General features: G+C 48.2%; 2 protein-coding genes and 1 long non-coding RNA gene across 4 annotated transcripts; 1 reads left to right on the top strand and 2 right to left on the bottom strand.

The window, feature by feature from the left end:
• Positions 1-438: 438 nt before the first annotated feature.
• LOC140587690 (uncharacterized) lies at positions 439-8,748 on the bottom strand. The gene is made up of 3 exons (XR_011989368.1): positions 8,566-8,748; positions 7,674-7,808; positions 439-900 (listed from the first exon to the last, which is right to left on the bottom strand). It is a non-coding gene; the product is annotated as an uncharacterized lncRNA (long non-coding RNA).
• On the top strand, positions 7,811-10,813 carry mboat4 (membrane bound O-acyltransferase domain containing 4). The gene is made up of 3 exons (XM_023801739.2): positions 7,811-7,989; positions 8,556-8,780; positions 9,651-10,813. Exons 1-3 carry the CDS (start codon positions 7,868-7,870, stop codon positions 10,585-10,587), a joined length of 1,284 nt encoding a protein of 427 aa, XP_023657507.2. The 5' UTR covers positions 7,811-7,867; the 3' UTR covers positions 10,588-10,813.
• Positions 10,814-11,629: 816 nt separating this feature from the next.
• On the bottom strand, positions 11,630-16,122 carry coq2 (coenzyme Q2 4-hydroxybenzoate polyprenyltransferase). Of its 2 annotated transcripts, XM_023801251.2 has the most exons (9): positions 16,080-16,122; positions 14,916-14,977; positions 14,164-14,520; positions 13,566-13,732; positions 13,321-13,442; positions 13,130-13,215; positions 12,203-12,336; positions 11,918-12,106; positions 11,630-11,804 (listed from the first exon to the last, which is right to left on the bottom strand). In XM_023801251.2, exons 3-9 carry the CDS (start codon positions 14,480-14,482, stop codon positions 11,649-11,651), a joined length of 1,173 nt encoding a protein of 390 aa, XP_023657019.2. In that variant the 5' UTR covers positions 14,483-14,520; positions 14,916-14,977; positions 16,080-16,122; the 3' UTR covers positions 11,630-11,648. The 2 variants fall into 2 exon arrangements, with proteins under 2 accessions (XP_023657019.2, XP_023657028.2); XM_023801260.2 differs by lacking the exon at positions 14,916-14,977.
• Positions 16,123-16,534: the final 412 nt, after the last annotated feature.

Below are 16,534 nucleotides of genomic sequence, written 5' to 3'. Positions count from 1 at the left end.
TCTTTCTCTCTCTCTCTTACGTTGCCCCTTCCGCCCCAGAAACTGAATCTAGGATTGTTTTTGTACAATTGGTGGCCCCTAAGCCAAAGAATTTTGTTACAAAAATAAATAGAATTCATTCTTTGTTGCTTTGTTTTATTTCCTCAGTCCAGGATGAAGAGAACTGTCCTGTGACTACAGACCACTGGAGCTGGCTCTGAAACAGAAATTATACCAGACCTTTTCCCTCCAAATAATCCTCTTAGTCTTCTCTGATTTTGGCCTTCTTAGACTTTAAAGCTGTATTATAAGCGGAGAGCGCCATCTTCCATTATCCAGATGGCAAAGCTGACATGGTTTAGTGTGCAGAACGTGTTAGGCTCCCCTTCGTTCTAGCATGTGGTGGGCCACACTGGTTATGGTTTCCTTTCTCTGCTCCGAAACCCCATATGTCTCGCTGTGGTAGAGGTTATACTATTCTATCCTTCTCTGGTAATGCTGGAAAGCTGTCTTATTGGTACCCTGTTGGTACTCTGTCTCTGCATCCACCGGTACAGGTCCTATCACTTGCCGAGGTTGCGGATTGTAGATTGAACCAAATGAACAAAGAGCATTTAAGATATTATGGGACTTTACTGTCAACGTGGAGCAGTTCATTGCAGTTTAACACTCTTTAATGACAGCAGAAACCTCATAAATATGCAGACATACAGGAAGGAAATCCTTCTATCCTTTTTGTATCTGATGCAAACTTGTTTTGAGAAAATGGTTTGTTGACAGAAGCAGGCTTTGTGTAACTTGTGTGCAGGGTGGTGGTAGGTGATATGGAGGCTGTCCAGTCTTGTGCTCCTTGGGAAATCGAAAAACATTCCATTGCTGTGACACATGCTCTTCAGTTAGCGCAGTGTGGGAGTCGAGGACCTGTGCGGTAATGTAAACAACATAGCAATAAAATCATGGGAAAACAAGGCAAGTACTGACAAACAGGGTTGTCAGTCCTCTGAGCATAATCTGTTTTCACAGACCAGGAAACAGGGAAAGTTTTGCTTGTGGATAATGGGAAATCACCAGTTTTGCCAGTGTAATCATCTGACTGGGTGTTTTCAGCCAAAAGATAAGTGGAAAGAGAATGAAGGAAAATGTCTGAAAGGAACGACAGCATCTATGATCACACTGGCCTCTTAAGTGATGGCATGTCCTGGCCAGAGATCCAGTGTTTGGATCCTGCATCAGGTCACACCTTCTGCGGTCTGGGGAGGCACCTGATACTACTTTATTTTTATACTTGTTCCATACACATTTCAGTAGTTAATATCGCTGCTGTGGCTGTTTAGATACCCACTGTATTTCACAACTCCTGAAATGTGAGAGGTGAATTGGTTTCCTCAGGTAGAAACTAAAGGCCAAGTTTACTACCAAATTGAGTACATTGATTGACGGAAGTAAGGAATTGTTGGGAGAATAGAAATAAATAAATAATATTAAAGCATGTGGGGGGAAAAAACAGGTTAGATCTGTATCAAGTTCCAAAAATGGAACATTGAGGAAACATAACTAAATCTCATTTCTGGTTGCTCAAGAGCTGCTTAAAGCGTGATTCCTACACTTGATCCTTGATAAAATGTACACTGCTTAAAATAAACAATTTGGCTCTATGACATGACAACATTTGTGTAAACAAAACAGCATGTTAAGAATCCCTTCAACGGGAGAACAGAAATAAATCTGATTGGCATTGTTCACATATGAATGAAGAATAGATAGCAGCATATTGCCACTGAGACAGACAGCTGTTGTAAGTATAGATAGGAAATAGAGAAAATAACCTCTGGGGGTCCAAGGTCAACTGGATGCCCAGCCCCCCCCCTAACTAACTGTCACTTTATTTACATGTGGAACAACAAGAAAACGTGTATTTTGTGATCTGAGTGGACGATGCAGCTTGTAAGCATGAATTAATTCTATTAGGTAGACAGGTGCTAGACCTTTAAATGCCTTATATGTAAGTAGGAGAACTTTGAAGTCATTCCGGAACCTAACGGCAAGCCAGCACAGGGAACTAATAGCAGGGGTTCTGTGTTTGAACTTCCTGCTTCTGGTGACAATTCGAGCTGCAGCATCTTGAATACGCTGCCAGGTGTTTTATGTGCAGTCTGTGCTCACAAATAAGAGCATTACAGTAGTTCAACCTGCTGTATAGAAAAGCAAATATCAATTTCTCAGTGTCATGAATAGTAAGGAATCGTTGTAGATTGGCAATGTTACATAGTTGTAGGAAGCAAACCATCAATACTGCATCCACATACAAGGCTTGTACCTAAGATGACACCTAGGTTACGGTTGAGCTGCTAAGGGAAAAGTTCAGCCCCTTGGAGTGTAGTACAGAGATTATAGCATCCGTGGACTTGCCTCCAAACAACATAACCTTGGTTTTCTGGGCTATTTAGCAATAATAAGTTTTCAGTCGTCCAGATCTTTACACCGTTAAACCAATTAGCTAAATTGACATCAGATGTGGTGTCATTAGACATACCTGAAATGTATATTTGGGTGTCGTCTGTCACGCCCCGCTCCGTCCGCTCCCGATGTGTGCCACGCCCACCTCATTACCTCCTGTTTCGCCCTAATTGTTCCCACCTGTAGCTCGTTCTCTGTTACCTAGTCTTGTGTATTTAGTCCGAGTCTCAGTCTGTATTCCCCAGATCTGTCATCGTTGTATGGTCCGTCGTTGTCTGCACCTGTCCTTTTGCCTTTAATAAACCCTTCACCGGACCTTTTGGCTTCGTTCGCCTGCTTCCGTGCTCGCGTTCACCTCCGAAGCTGACAGAATGACAGATCTCCCGGAAAGCATGAAGCAGCAGTCCGAGCACCACCGGCTCGGACTGCTGCAGGACTTCATGTACTGGCATGCCCAGCCCGAGGTACAGGAGGACCCGCTAGCCCTGGAGCTGGCTAGCCGGGGCCGGGACATGCTCCGGAAGGAGCGCCCGTCGGGGCAGGAGTACCCTCTGGGCAAAGCCCGAAAATGCCTCCGTCGGCTACAACGCCGACTCGCCGAGCGAAAGGAGAAGCTGCAGGAGGAGACCTCGTCGCTCTTCCTGGGAGCCTGCTATCTCCTTCCCGCCTTTGATGACACCAGCGCTGCGAGCCTAGCCAGCTCGCATCCGGAGCAGCCCCCTCCGATGGAGGCTTATCAATATCGGCCGGAGCGTCTGGGGCAAGGCGGAATTCGCGCCGCGAGAGATGGCATACCCCGGGTTCCCAAAGCCCTGAAAGGGAGGGCGCCCACGCGTTCAGCACCCTTCCTGCCGGCTCCAGACCTACGTGCTCTGGATCTGCCCGCGGCACCGGACCAGTTCGATCCGGACCTGCCGGCTGCTGATGCCGCCGCACTGCCCGCGGCACCGCCGGCTGCTGATGCCGCCGCACTGCCCGCGGCACCGCCGGCTGCTGATGCCGCCGCACTGCCTGCGGCACCGCCTGCTGATGCCGCCGCACTGCCTGCGGCACCGCCTGCTGATGCCGCCGCACTGCCTGCGGCACCGCCTGCTGATGCCGCCGCACTGCCTGCGGCACCGCCTGCTGACGCCGCCGCTGATCTGCCAGCGGCATTGCCTCTCCTGCCTGCTGCCTCCGTCGATCCGCCCGCGGCTGCGCTGCCTGCTGCCTCCGTCGATCCGCCCGCGGCTGCGCTGCCTGCTGCCTCCGTCGATCCGCCCGCGGCTGCGCTGCCTGCTGCCGCCGCCGATCCGCCCGAGGCTGCGCTGCCTGCTGCCGCCACCGATCGGTCCGCGGCTGTGCTGCCTGCAGCCCCGCCTGCTGCAGCCGCCGCGATGCCCGCAGCACCGCTCGTCCTGCCAGTCCTGCCTGTCTTCCCTGCTGCAGCTGCCGCCGCTCTGCCAGCGGCACCGCCTGCTGCAGCTTCCGCCGCTTCGTCAGCGGCACCGCCCGTCCTGCCTGTCTTCCCTGCTGCAGCTGCTGCCGCTCTGCCTGCGGCACGGCCTGCTGCAGCTTCTACCGCCTTGTCAGCGGCACCTCCTGACCTGCGTGACCCGTCTGTCCCATTGGACCCGCTTGTCCTGCCTGGCTTGCCTACAGTCCCGGTGGCTGGCCGCGGGGTGACAGCGCCCGCCGAGGCGCCCCCTGCTGGCCGCGTGCTGGTGGCGTCCGCCGAGGCACCCCCTGCTGGCCGCCTGGAGGCTGCGCCCGCCGAGACGGCCCCTGCTGGCCGCGTGCTGGTGGCGCCCGCCGGGGTGTCCCCCTCTGGCGCGCCCGGAGTGCGCGCCTTTGGGGGGGGGGTTCTGCCCCGCGACGGCGCCCCCTGCTGGCCGCGGGAGGGCAGCGCCCATCCTGCCGGCACCTGAACTGCCTGTTCTGCCGGCACCGGAACTGCCTGCCCTGCCGGCACCTGAACTGTCTGTCCTGCCGGCACCTGAACTGCCTAAGGTTGCCACGGTTACGCCCCCTGCTGCCTGCGTGCTGGTGGCGCTCAATGAGGCGCCCCCTGCGGGCCGCACGCCCGAGCCCGTCTCACCTGACCGGCCCGTCTCGCCTGTCCAGCCGGCCCAGCCCTGCTCACCTGTCCAGCCGGCCCAGCCCTGCTCACCTGTCCAGCCGGCCACCGTTCCAGTCCTGCCCGTGGCCCCGCCTGAGGCCGCCGCTCTGCCCGCGGCCCCGCCTGAGGCCGCCGCTCTGCCCGCGGCCCCGCCTGAGGCCGCCGCTCTGCCCGCGGCCACACCCGAGGCTCCGGCTGCCCCGCCTGTTGCCTCTTTGGAGGCCAAGACACTTGTCTGCCCAGACTCGACCTCCCTCCGGACTCCTTCTCCCTTACCCCGGCCAGACCGACACCGCCCAGGACCCCGCCTGTCAGTGTCCCGTAAGGGACGGGGTCACAGGCGTCGGGCCTGGGTCCCGCCCGCCATGCCCCCTGGCTCGCCCGTTCGGCCCCTAGCTGTGGCTCAGTGGCTGCCTGCGGGTCCTGCGCCTCGGGGTCGGCGGTCGCCGCCGGGTCCCCCCCTGGTCCCTGGGTGCCGGTCCTCGGTCCCGCCTCCGGCTCCCGGTCGGCCGCCTCCGGGCCCCCCTGCTCCGGCTTGGCGTCGGACGGCGCCTTCGCCGGCTTCGGCTGCGCCTCCGCCTGCCGCGGCTTCCCCCTCCTGCCTGCCTTCCCTGGTGTTCCCTCCTGGTCCCCTCCGTCACTCCCTCATCCCGTTCCCTTGGTCCCTGGGTGGTCCCCTCCTGCTCCCTTCTCCCTCTCCCCTGCGGCCCCTCCGGCCGCTGCCCGTCGCCCGCCTGGGCCTTTTCGTGCTCCCCTTGCTCCTCCTCCCTTTTCGTTCGTCCCGCCTGTCTCTCCTTCTGGTCCCTTTGTCCCTCCTTTTGGCACTCCTGGCCCTTTCGTGTCGCCTGTGGGTGTTCCCCCTGTGTCTCCCTTCTGGGTCTGTCTCTCCGCCTTCCCTGTTCTCTGTCAGGTCCTGTCCTTCTTTTCGTCCCTGTTCGTGTTTTGCGTCTCCGTCCTGTTCCCTGGGTTTGGTTGACGTTCTGTTTTGTCTTTCAGGTCCTGTTCCCTCGTCCCGTCCGTCGCCTCCTCCCTGGCGCGCCCGGTGTGCGCGCCTTTGGGGGGGGTTATGTCACGCCCCGCTCCGTCCGCTCCCGATGTGTGCCACGCCCACCTCATTACCTCCTGTTTCGCCCTAATTGTTCCCACCTGTAGCTCGTTCTCTGTTACCTAGTCTTGTGTATTTAGTCCGAGTCTCAGTCTGTATTCCCCAGATCTGTCATCGTTGTATGGTCCGTCGTTGTCTGCACCTGTCCTTTTGCCTTTAATAAACCCTTCACCGGACCTTTTGGCTTCGTTCGCCTGCTTCCGTGCTCGCGTTCACCTCCGAAGCTGACATCGTCGGCATAGGAGTGATAATTAACATTATGTTTTTTCATTATGTTACCCAATGGCAGCATGTAGAGGAAAACAATAAAGGACCAAGAATTGATCCCTGTGGTACCCCGTATTTGACTGGTGATATTGACTGTAGAGTGCAATTAATTGGCACTTGAACATATTGATAACGATTAGTCAAATAGGATTTAAACCACTTCAACACCATTCCACACAACCCAACATTAAATTGTAGGTTATGTATTGCAGTAGAATAATCAGCCAAAGGCCGCACTAAGGCCCAGATTTAGCACAGTCGTACCGTCAGCATCAGTTGCCATTGTTATGTCATTTGCTACTTTAGATAAGGCAGTTTCACAGCTGTGTCCCCGACCAGAATGTAACCAGTATGTTGTGTGTCTCCAAGTATGACTGAAGTTAGTTGAATGGCAACTATTTTCTCCAGAATTTTGGACAAAAATGGCACATTAGAGACAGGTCCATAATTGCTGAGCTCCTGTGGACCCAAACTTGGTTTCTTCAGTGGTCTGATTACTGTTACTTTACATTGGTCAGACACATCGCCTGAGGACAGGGACACATTCATTATGGCAGTTAGAGGTCTTGCCAGAACTCCCAGGGATCCTGTAGACGTTAAGTGGGGATTGGGTCCAGTGGACAAGTGGTTGTTTTTGATTTTAGTTCTTATTGTTTTAAACTCATGTTAATTGATTAATTCAAAAACAATAAGGGTGTTTGCATGTTGTGTTTGCATTGGAGTTATTTGTGAGCCATTTAAATATGATTGCAGTTTCATGTTAGTAATTTTATTGTTAAAGAAGTCCATAAGATGTTCTCTACCAATATTACTCGGTAGCAGAGGTTCCGCCTCATCTGTTAGATAGGCTATTGTCTTAAAAAGGTACTGAGGGTCATTTCTATTGCGATTAGCAATTGCTTGCTTCTATTGTTGTTAGACCACGCCGACTTGAATACCTCTAACCCTGTAGATTTGTGCTCCAATCTGCGGCACTTCTGTTTATAGGAGTGTGTGTGATCATTTAACCATAGGGAATGTCTGGTGGTTTTGGCAACTTTATTTTTCAAAGGCACCGTTTTGTATTTATATCTTTGTGGGGACTCTCTATTAAATTCTCTGGGGAAAAACCCAACTACCAACAATCATGACCTTAACCCCTACCCAGCCTTAACCTTACCAATAAGGAACCAAACAAAATGCAAGCCTTTTGGTATTTTCAGTTTTTTGATTGCAGCAACAGATTTTATAAAATTGAGTTTCCCCTTGTGGGGACAGAAAAAAATGGTCCCCACAGCATTAAAATGGTACCCACAATGCAATATATACATACCACCACCCCCACACACACACAGCCAATATGATACATCTACACTCCTCAGGGTATGAGGATATAACCTACTGAGCCACCAGACTGCCCAGCTGTGTAAATGTTTCAAAATGTAACATTAAGCACTGAGCCTAAATGCAACATGACTACAGACACTGAATGTCTCTAACATCTATTGATTACAAATTTTATGAGATAAATTATACTTTTGCTAACAATCAACAGCTATTAATCCAACAGCCATATCATTCACATGCTTGCCTATACATTTCACAATGAAATGAAGACAGGAATCTATTGTGCTACATGCTGAAAGGGAACAAAGTGATATTGGTGTGTACACAGCGTGTTGTTAGACCAATAAAATGGCAGATAAGATGACTCAGTCCCCAAGCAAAACATGGTTTTAGCAAATGATAAAGGGTTTTTATATTAGTCCCAGGCGAGCTGTGATTTACCTTGCCAAATGAAGACATTTTTCTTTCCCCTGGGAGAAGTAATGATGATCCAGTACATAGTCCCTCCAACCCTGATGGCGGTAATATCCCAGTGTTGGACACCAGTAGCCCAAAGTGAACGGTCAGGCACAGGTCCTGCAGCATCAAAGACACACACAGTAGAAATTCACTGCGACTGACGTGGCAGATTGAAAATGGAATCACTCCGGTTGGTTTTGGTACAGCATCCACAGCTGGTCTATCAGTTCATTTCACTTCCTTTTGCTTTCTTGTTTTACATGCTAGCCAAGCTGCGCGGCTTCACTCTGACTCACCGGTAAGTGTGACAGATGTACTTGTTTGCTGTATATGGGTGTTTGTACATACAGTATATACACACATCTATAATGTATTTTTTAATATAAATATTGAGTTTAATATGTAGACCTCATATTATTTAATTGATATTTAGTTAACTCACTAAAATTTTAATTCAGTTAATTGATCGAAATGCCAATTATGAGTTTGCAGCATAAAGCGCTAGAATGTATGATCAAATCAAAATGTGCACGTTATGCCTTTATGCATGAATAAATACTGTAGCTGTCTGCTTTTTAAATTCACTTTACGATACACTTAAACTTACATGGACTGGATAAATAACAAAAAGTAACACAGCAGAATTGTTGAATTATCTTTAAGAAAATGGGCAAATTTTGCACTGATAAGTTATGTCCCGTGAGAAATCTCATGGCAAAACTGTAACAATTTAAACGATGACTTGCTGACCAAAGGTTATCTATTAGTACTTAATGCAATATGTTTTGCGTGCATGCAGAGCCGCTTCTGTAAACTGCGACTGGCTTGAGTAACTTGAATTTGGCTCCATTTTGGCTGCTCCAGGTACCTCTACCTGGCTGTAGGTGGCTGTGTGCTGGCCTCAGTCACCATGGGTCCGTACAGCAGCATAGTGCTTGTCCCTGCGCTCAGCTCCGCTCTCCTGGCCTATGCCCTGCAGCCGCAGGATGTTCACCCATGGATGCTGGGCATTCACATGTGCTGGCAGACCTTCTGGCATCTCAGCATCCAGTACAGCGAGTACTGGCTGCAGGAGTCGTGTGACGGCAGGTACTGCCTTCACTATAGAAACTAATGCCAAGGGGGTTAAGCTCTAATTGTGTTTACAGCTACCCACAGTTCCCCTGTACGTCAATGACTGACTCATCAACCTGAAAAACGGTGTATTATTACTGACTGTTCTAGCAGCTGTAATTTAGAGACATTTGTAGACTGTTCGCTTCTTTCATTGTGTTTTTGGCAGTAGGTTAAGATTGTTACCTTCACAGACAACTTGTTAGAACAATCTCAGAAGGATAAATGGTATGGTATATTGCACAGGGGACTGTATCTGTGCTAGGGGGTGATTGCACAGGGGACTGTATCTGAGCTAGGGGGTGATTGCACAGGGGACTGTATCTGTGCTAGGGGGTGATTGCACAGGGACTGTATCTGTATTAGAGGGTGATTGCACAGGGCACTGTATCTGTGCTAGGGGGTGATTGCACAGGGAACTGTATCTGAGCTAAGGGGTGATTGCACAGGGGACTGTATCTGTGCTAGGGGGTGATTGCACAGGGGACTGTATCTGTGCTAGGGGGTGATTGCACAGGGGACTGTATCTGAGCTAAGGGGTGATTGCACAGGGGACTGTATCTGTGCTAGGGGGTGATTGCACAGGGGACTGTATCTGTGCTAGGGGGTGATTGCACAGGGGACTGTATCTGTGCTAGGGGGTGATTGCACAGGGGACTGTATCTGTGCTAGGGGGTGATTGCACAGGGGACTGTATCTGAGCTAAGGGGTGATTGCACAGGGGACTGTATCTGTGCTAGGGGGCCAGACACATGGCAAAAGACATCCTACCTCAGACAGCTGAGCAGAAACAGGCTGTTCAGAGTATGGCCGTGCTGGTGTAGTCACCCCTGTCTTGTCCCTCAGGCTGCTCCTGGCAGTGTCCGCACTGATGCTGCTCACCCAACGTGCGACATCCATGTCCATGGACCTCCAGGAGGGCAAGGTCCTGCCCCCGCTGTCGGGGGGTGCTGTGCTAGGCAGGGCCTGTGCTGTGCTGCCTTACCTCAGTTACAGCCTCTACTTCCCTGCCCTGCTGGGGGGGCCCCTATGCTCCTTTGCCCAGTTCGTGCACTTCGTGGAGCAGAGTGCCAGCAGCCGCCCTCCCTCGCCGCTGCGGGACATTCTCTCCAAGGCTCTCTCAGTGGCATCTTTGGAATGGGCTAGGCGCCTCCTCAGAGACCTCCTCATCTCCTACTCCCCAAGTCTCGGGCGTCTCGGTCAGGTGCTGTGGGTGTGGACCTTGTCCGTGGCTTTGAGGATGAGGTACTACTCGCACTGGGCCTTGAGCGACTGTCTGAACAACGCAGTGGGGCTTGGATTCAGTGGCTACAGTCAACACGGGACCCCTCTGTGGGACGGCCTTTCAGACGGAGAGCCATGGATGGTGGAACCATCTAGCCGGCTCTCTCAGTTCACTCGTAAGTGGAACAGAACCACAGCCGCCTGGCTACGCAGACTGATCTTCCAGAGGTACAGAACCACACCGCTAGCGCTAACCTTTGCCTTTTCTGCCTGGTGGCATGGGTTGCACCCCGGTCAGGTAGTGGGCTTCATGGTCTGGGCGGCCGCCGTGCAAGCAGACTACCGAATCCACAACTACTTGCGCCCCCTGGTGGATTCTCGGGGGAAGAAGCTGGTTTATACATGTCTGAGTTGGGTACTTACACAGCTGGTAATTGCATGCATCATGATTGCGGTGGAGTTTCGCAGTGTTGTGTCTTTATTATTGCTGTGTAGAATGCATGCATGCTTGTTTCCGCTGATATATATACTGACACCTTTTCTTATGAAACGGCAGTAATCCATCCCTCCATCCATCGTCCTGGACAGGATCTTGGTGGGAGGGGCACGGCTGTGGTGTATGTTCAAAGTAAACAGTATACAGGGTAAATTTTAGTTAAAGCATGATTCATTCTTTTCCACAAGTGTATCAATCATAGACCAAACATAAAGGTCACAGAATAAAGTTTTCTTGTAAGATAGAAGTTGTCCTGTGTATTGAAAAGACCACGCCCTACAATGCGAGTGTTACAGGACAAATATTATTACTACCGTCAAATAAGTGTATTTATTTACCTCAGTACCCAAGTAATATAATACTATACACTATATGTAATTAAGAAACATTTTCCAAAACCATATAGGTTTTAAAAAAATAATCTACAATGAGCACGTTTGTGAGGAATACAGTGTTAGATGGTGAGAAAGTATATCAGTATATCAAAAATTTTCAAATCGTTGAGAAGACTTCAGTCTTGTTTAACTATTCTCACTAAATTTATGGTAATAATTTGTGGGTTTTGTGTATAAAAAGGACAGATAGCAGGGGCATGGTTAGAGATGAATGGATGGGGGGGTTGACATTTACTGGGGCGGCGATGTCAAACATATATATAATATAAAAAGTTATGGATGACTTTTTTTACACATTTTTTTTTTAAATACACATTTATTTGGGGGGGGTTAAAAAACTAACCCCCCCCCCCCCTTAAACTAGGCCTAATGACAATCCTGATTGATATAACCCTCCATGCAAACTGGCAAGTAATAAAGATCTGGTTCAGGGGATGAAGTTGAGTTCCATCATCAGAATACAGAACACCAGTATGTTCATAGAAGCATATAGTTTAGCTTAGTTCAGTCCATAACATTATATCTCCGTCTGCAAATTTTGCATATTGTGCCTCAAGTCATTGGCTTCTGAATATTACCCGCTGCTCTAGCTCCATCTAGTGGCCAACTTCTCACATTCGCCGCGGAAACCTGGTAAATGAGGATTTATTGGTCGTGTAAAATGCGAACAAGTATTACATTAGCTGACAGAAATCATCAAAGAAATATCATTCAAATTACAAATAAAATTTATTTGGGAGTCTCCATTTTTTCTAATGCAGCACCATCCCTTTCTTTCCATAAATTACCAGCGACAATCCCTAAAAACAGAAGGAGTCCCAGATTGCGATTAGATGCGAATTTCTTCCAGCAGTCATCTGGCTTATTGATGTCCACAGTGTAAATCTGCAAGCCACAAAAATAAGGTCGAGATAAAACGTTACAGAATATCTGTAATAACAGCGAAGCCACTCAGTGAACTCCAGTGAACCGTCCCCTATCGTCGCCAGCGCTCCCACCTGATTGGCTAGGTGTGCAGCCACCACTGACACGGCCGCGTAGTAGGGCAGCGACTGCTGGGCGTTGACTCCAGCCAAGACCAGCCCCCCCAGCATGGCCAGGGAGAAGCCGCTCAGCCACGGCTTGGTCCTCTGCTGGAAGCGTAAGGCTGTGGATTTGACCCCCACCAGCACGTCATCGGCTTTGTCCTGGGGGAGAAGAAAAACAGACATCGCAATCATGCATGACCTGACCCCCCCCCTCCCCCGCGACGTCAATGAGAAACAGCCACTGTCCATTCTTACCTGATGGGCGTAGATGGTGTCATAGATCAGCGTCCACATGACGCCCGAGAAGTAGAGTGGCAGGCATACCGACCAATCACAGGAGCCCGTTACTGCGGACCAGCCCAGCAGGGCTCCCCAGTTAAAGGTAAGGCCTAAAAAAAAAAACACATATTATTGCTATTACAGGCCATGACACAGGTGTCAAGTTTCATGTTTTACCCATGAGACTGACGGTTGTTTGTCTTTGCTGCTGTGTCACTTACATCTCACACTGTGATACGCTTAAACCAGGCATAAAAGTTTGCTTCAGTATCAGAAATGACCTTCTGTGAAGTCTTATCTGAAGACACATGAAAATGTACACCACCCTCTTCAGCCTCCCTGCAGTCATTTCTGGGTTATAAACCGACACGCCAGGGGTCTCTGCTGCCATCTTGCCTTTAGAACTTTGATTACATTTAAATTCTGTACTATTATTGGTCAGATTGTTGTTTTTTTCTGTGTCTGTTTAACTGCAAGTGTTATGTTGTAATAAAAAAAATAATAAAAGCAAAATATACAAGCATGAGGAGTCTTCTTTAACGGCTCACAGTATTCACTGAAATGTCACAGTATTCAATGAAAAGTTTTCCGTCACCAAACACAAGATATACAAGATATCTTAATTGTCATTGTACAAATACAACAAGATGACGTTTGGCTCAAACTGTAGAAGCCTCAATAAAAACTATACAAACTAAATGGAAAGTTAAAGGAAAAAAATTAATCGCATATAGCAATGTACAAATATAAATACACAGTATAAAAGTATAAAAGGAATATCGCACATGAATTGTTGCACAAGATAAATTATTGCAACTGAGAAAGGCAGGTAGTTAAGGTGACACGTATGCCATGAACATCAGAAATCCTGAAGCACAAAAGTAAAAAACTTCACTGCCGTACCCAGCATCAGCTGGGGCCAATATGTGATCCTCTTCATCAAGGGGTAGGTGACCACCAGCGACAGCGAAGCCGCACCAAGAGCTATGCTGAAAAACACAATTTCACAATAAACAAATAGACATTTACCATCTGAGTATTACCTGATATACTTTTGGTACCTATAAATGAGCTGGTTTCCATAAGATCAGTACCTGTAATAATTAAGGCAGAGCAGGACGCCAAGCGCAGCTGTGAGCTGCCCCCCCAGGAAGACGAGGGCCTGAAACTGGGAGACGTCTCCGCAGGCAATGGGCCGGTCAGCCGTCCTGGACACCTGCACAGGTACGGAATGAAAGGCCGATCAGTGCCGGCCCGGGATGCCAATGGCAGAGTGGGGAAGCTGCCGAGGGCCATGACCACGAGGATATGTCACCGGGACCCGGGACCCGGCGGGTACCTTTCTGTCGAAGTCTCTGTCCCACATGTCATTGATGGTGCACCCGGCCCCCCTCATCAGCACAGCCCCTGTGCCGAAAAGCGTCAACATCGCCAAGTCTGGGAGGCATCCAGGGCCTGCAGCCAACCCAATGCTCCAAGTGCAGGGCAGGTACAGCAGCCAAGTACCTGTGTAATACAGAACCGCAGCATTTAATCCACTTATTCACCACATATTACCTGATTTTGCTGATGTAATAACATTACAGATTTTTCAGGGCAATCATTCCACTAATTCCCTTCCATTTATTTTAAATAATATGCCTAGGAATCAAAGGATCATCGAGTTACTAACGTTGTATAAATCGATACTCCACAGAGATATCAACTTCTCAGTGTGAATCACTAACACAAATATCATCCTTATCAAAGACTGAATCCAATGCGAGATTTTCATCTTTTGTTATAATAACTCTGCTTAGGTGTAGGATTTCTTAGACCATGGGCTTTTACGAGGTTTTCCTTTAAAACTTCCTAAATGTTTCTCATTTGGTCGCTGAGCTTTGGCGTCTGTTTCAAATGAGTAGGCAGAAATCCCTGCGGACTGCACTACTACTCACCGATCGGCTTGTCCAGCCTCATGAGTCTGAGGTACGGCTGAACCGCTGACGGGGCGGAGTTCACAATCCCTGCTGCAGACAGACTAAACCGCCTTCTGTCGCTGGACCCTGACCACAGCCCAGCTAGCTGTGCCGGCCATGTCCGTTGTCGGCGGCAAGCCACCCGGGGCCAACGTATCTCATGAGGACTTGTGACTGCAGATCCTGTCTCCACTGTCCAGAGGCAGCGCTGGGCTGAGATCGGATGGGAACAGGCTCCCTGAGGAAGCTGCCCTCTAGGGACGAGGAAGTGCCGTGATGCGGATCTAAGGATGAGCATGGTGTCTGCTCTGATCACATGGTGCTCCTTTCCAGGGCCTGTTACACATGGAATGAGAAGAGACCTGAAGTCCATCAAATGCTCTCTCCTCACCTCCTTTGCAAATGCATGAAAACAGCAAAGCAGTCATGCCAGGAAAGTGTTAAGTGAGCCATGGGGCCATGCAGACAGGACATTCCAACCCTAAAGTACCAGTGGTATTATACAGGACATATGGTTAGCACTGTTGCCACACACATCTGAGACCAGGGTTTGAGCCATGTCTAATTTGCATGTTCTTCCTGTGTCATTGTGGGATTTCCTCTGGATACTCTGATTTCCCCCCACAGTCCAACAACATGCTGAGGCTGATTGGAGTTACCAAATTGCCCACAGGTGTGCGTGTGTGTGCGATTGGTGTGTGAGTGAGCCCTGCGATGGGTTGGCGCCCCACCCTGGGACGTTCCCTGCCTGGTGCCCGGAATCTCTGGGATCGGCTCCGGCCTCCCTGCGAGTCTGAATAGGATAAGTGGTTTCAGAAATGGATAGATGAATGGAAGAATAAATGATCACCCTTTTATCATAAGAAGGGATAAGAGTTCAATTGTTTAAGTAATACAAATGCTAAGCATGTCACATGACCAGCATCCTGAATGGAATGTTGACAGAATCATCTTCCCAGAATGTGAACATGAGCTTCATACATTTAAAGGCTATACAACGTATTATGACAAAGAGAAATGTTTTCTTAAATGGTCAACTTTAAAACAGAACCGGTCACACAACTGACAAGGATTATGGTGAAAAATACGGCAGAGTGAATAGGGCAACATGTTTTTTTTTTATTATTATTATTATTATTAAATAATAATAATACAAAATAAACTGAGATACTGCTACGGACAACAGGTGTAGGTGCTTTTGTTTACAACCCAGGCCAGTCTGGCAGTGCTCCTGTTGCTGTATCTTAACGATTGGCCCCTGATATTCAGCTCAGTCACGGAAGCAGGTTAAGACGGAAAACAAGTTCATGATCAAGAAGTTAACCCAATATCAGAGTCATACAAGTAGAAAACATGTATTTCCGCTGGTCCTGCTAGCAAATGATTCTGTATTAATATGGACTAGTTATATAATATTGTACATTCAAGTGTTTATCCATCCATTTTTATTATTTCCCGTGTCATGAATAAATATCAGCAAAACAAGAATTCAGCGTTTACGTAACGTGTAAGTGTATAAAATGCAGTGCCAGCGTTATAATTATAAGGCTGCCTATTTTAGTTAGGCAAGAAGCTAGGAGCGCCCGCCTTACTAATAACGAACCGGGTAGGCGATATATCTAAGAGATCTTAAAATCTTAAAACAAATGCGTAAGAATGTGCTTCTTTTGTTTCTAAAATTAAAAAGTTATTAGCCTCAATTAACGTAAACGTTCAGGGTTTAAAAAATAAAGTGATACTGTCATGAAGATTTAACGTTCATAAAACTACAATTAATCAGACAATTCGCGGTCGCAATCGAGGCAGGGTCTGTTCGCTATCTAATACTGCTATATTTAGTTACTGTAATAGATTACACTTAATTAACATCAGTTTGAAAAAAGCAGGCGATCTACCTTAGGACGTGTGTGTAGTTTTAAGAATCCCTCTAGAAACAAGGCAAATAACATTTGTTCCGCCTGCGCGTAAATCGCCGTATGTAGCCTATTTAAAAAAAAAATAATTCCATCCATCCATCTATCCATCCATCCAATTATCGTGTTAAACAGCATGACAAAATAATTAATAAATAACAAGTGCAAGTCTAAAACGCACGGACTTAAATAATTTTACTTAAAAAATAATGGCATGTTACGGAAGAAGTCATGCATAGTGTGAATTACATTTCCTTCTTAAAAATGTAAAATGAAAATATTAGACCCTTTGTTTAAATATTATTTAATAAAAACAAAATGCTTTGAGCAAAAACTAAACAGCTTAGGAAGGCTGAATAATTTTATGGATCTCATAAAACATTAACATCATTTAAAAAAAAAAAATGTTTATTAAAAGGGAATTTTAAATATTTGCC

Source organism: Paramormyrops kingsleyae, chromosome 2 (assembly GCF_048594095.1).
Source record: "Paramormyrops kingsleyae isolate MSU_618 chromosome 2, PKINGS_0.4, whole genome shotgun sequence".
Lineage (NCBI taxonomy): Eukaryota > Metazoa > Chordata > Actinopteri > Osteoglossiformes > Mormyridae > Paramormyrops > Paramormyrops kingsleyae.
This window is presented reverse-complemented; position numbering and strand designations above follow the sequence as displayed.

Excerpts from the sequence above, each read along its gene's own strand:
- mboat4 (XM_023801739.2), top strand. The coding sequence starts at position 7,868 with ATGGAATCACTCCGGTTGGTTTTGGTACAGCATCCACAGCTGGTCTAT. Across the intron at positions 7,990-8,555 it reads GGCTTCACTCTGACTCACCG|GTACCTCTACCTGGCTGTAG; the intron begins GTAAGTGTGACA and ends TGGCTGCTCCAG. Across the intron at positions 8,781-9,650 it reads CAGGAGTCGTGTGACGGCAG|GCTGCTCCTGGCAGTGTCCG; the intron begins GTACTGCCTTCA and ends CTTGTCCCTCAG.
- coq2 (XM_023801251.2), bottom strand. The coding sequence starts at position 14,482 with ATGCTCATCCTTAGATCCGCATCACGGCACTTCCTCGTCCCTAGAGGG. Across the intron at positions 13,733-14,163 it reads GAGGCTGGACAAGCCGATCG|GTACTTGGCTGCTGTACCTG; the intron begins GTGAGTAGTAGT and ends TGTATTACACAG. Across the intron at positions 13,216-13,320 it reads CTCTGCCTTAATTATTACAG|CATAGCTCTTGGTGCGGCTT; the intron begins GTACTGATCTTA and ends TGTGTTTTTCAG.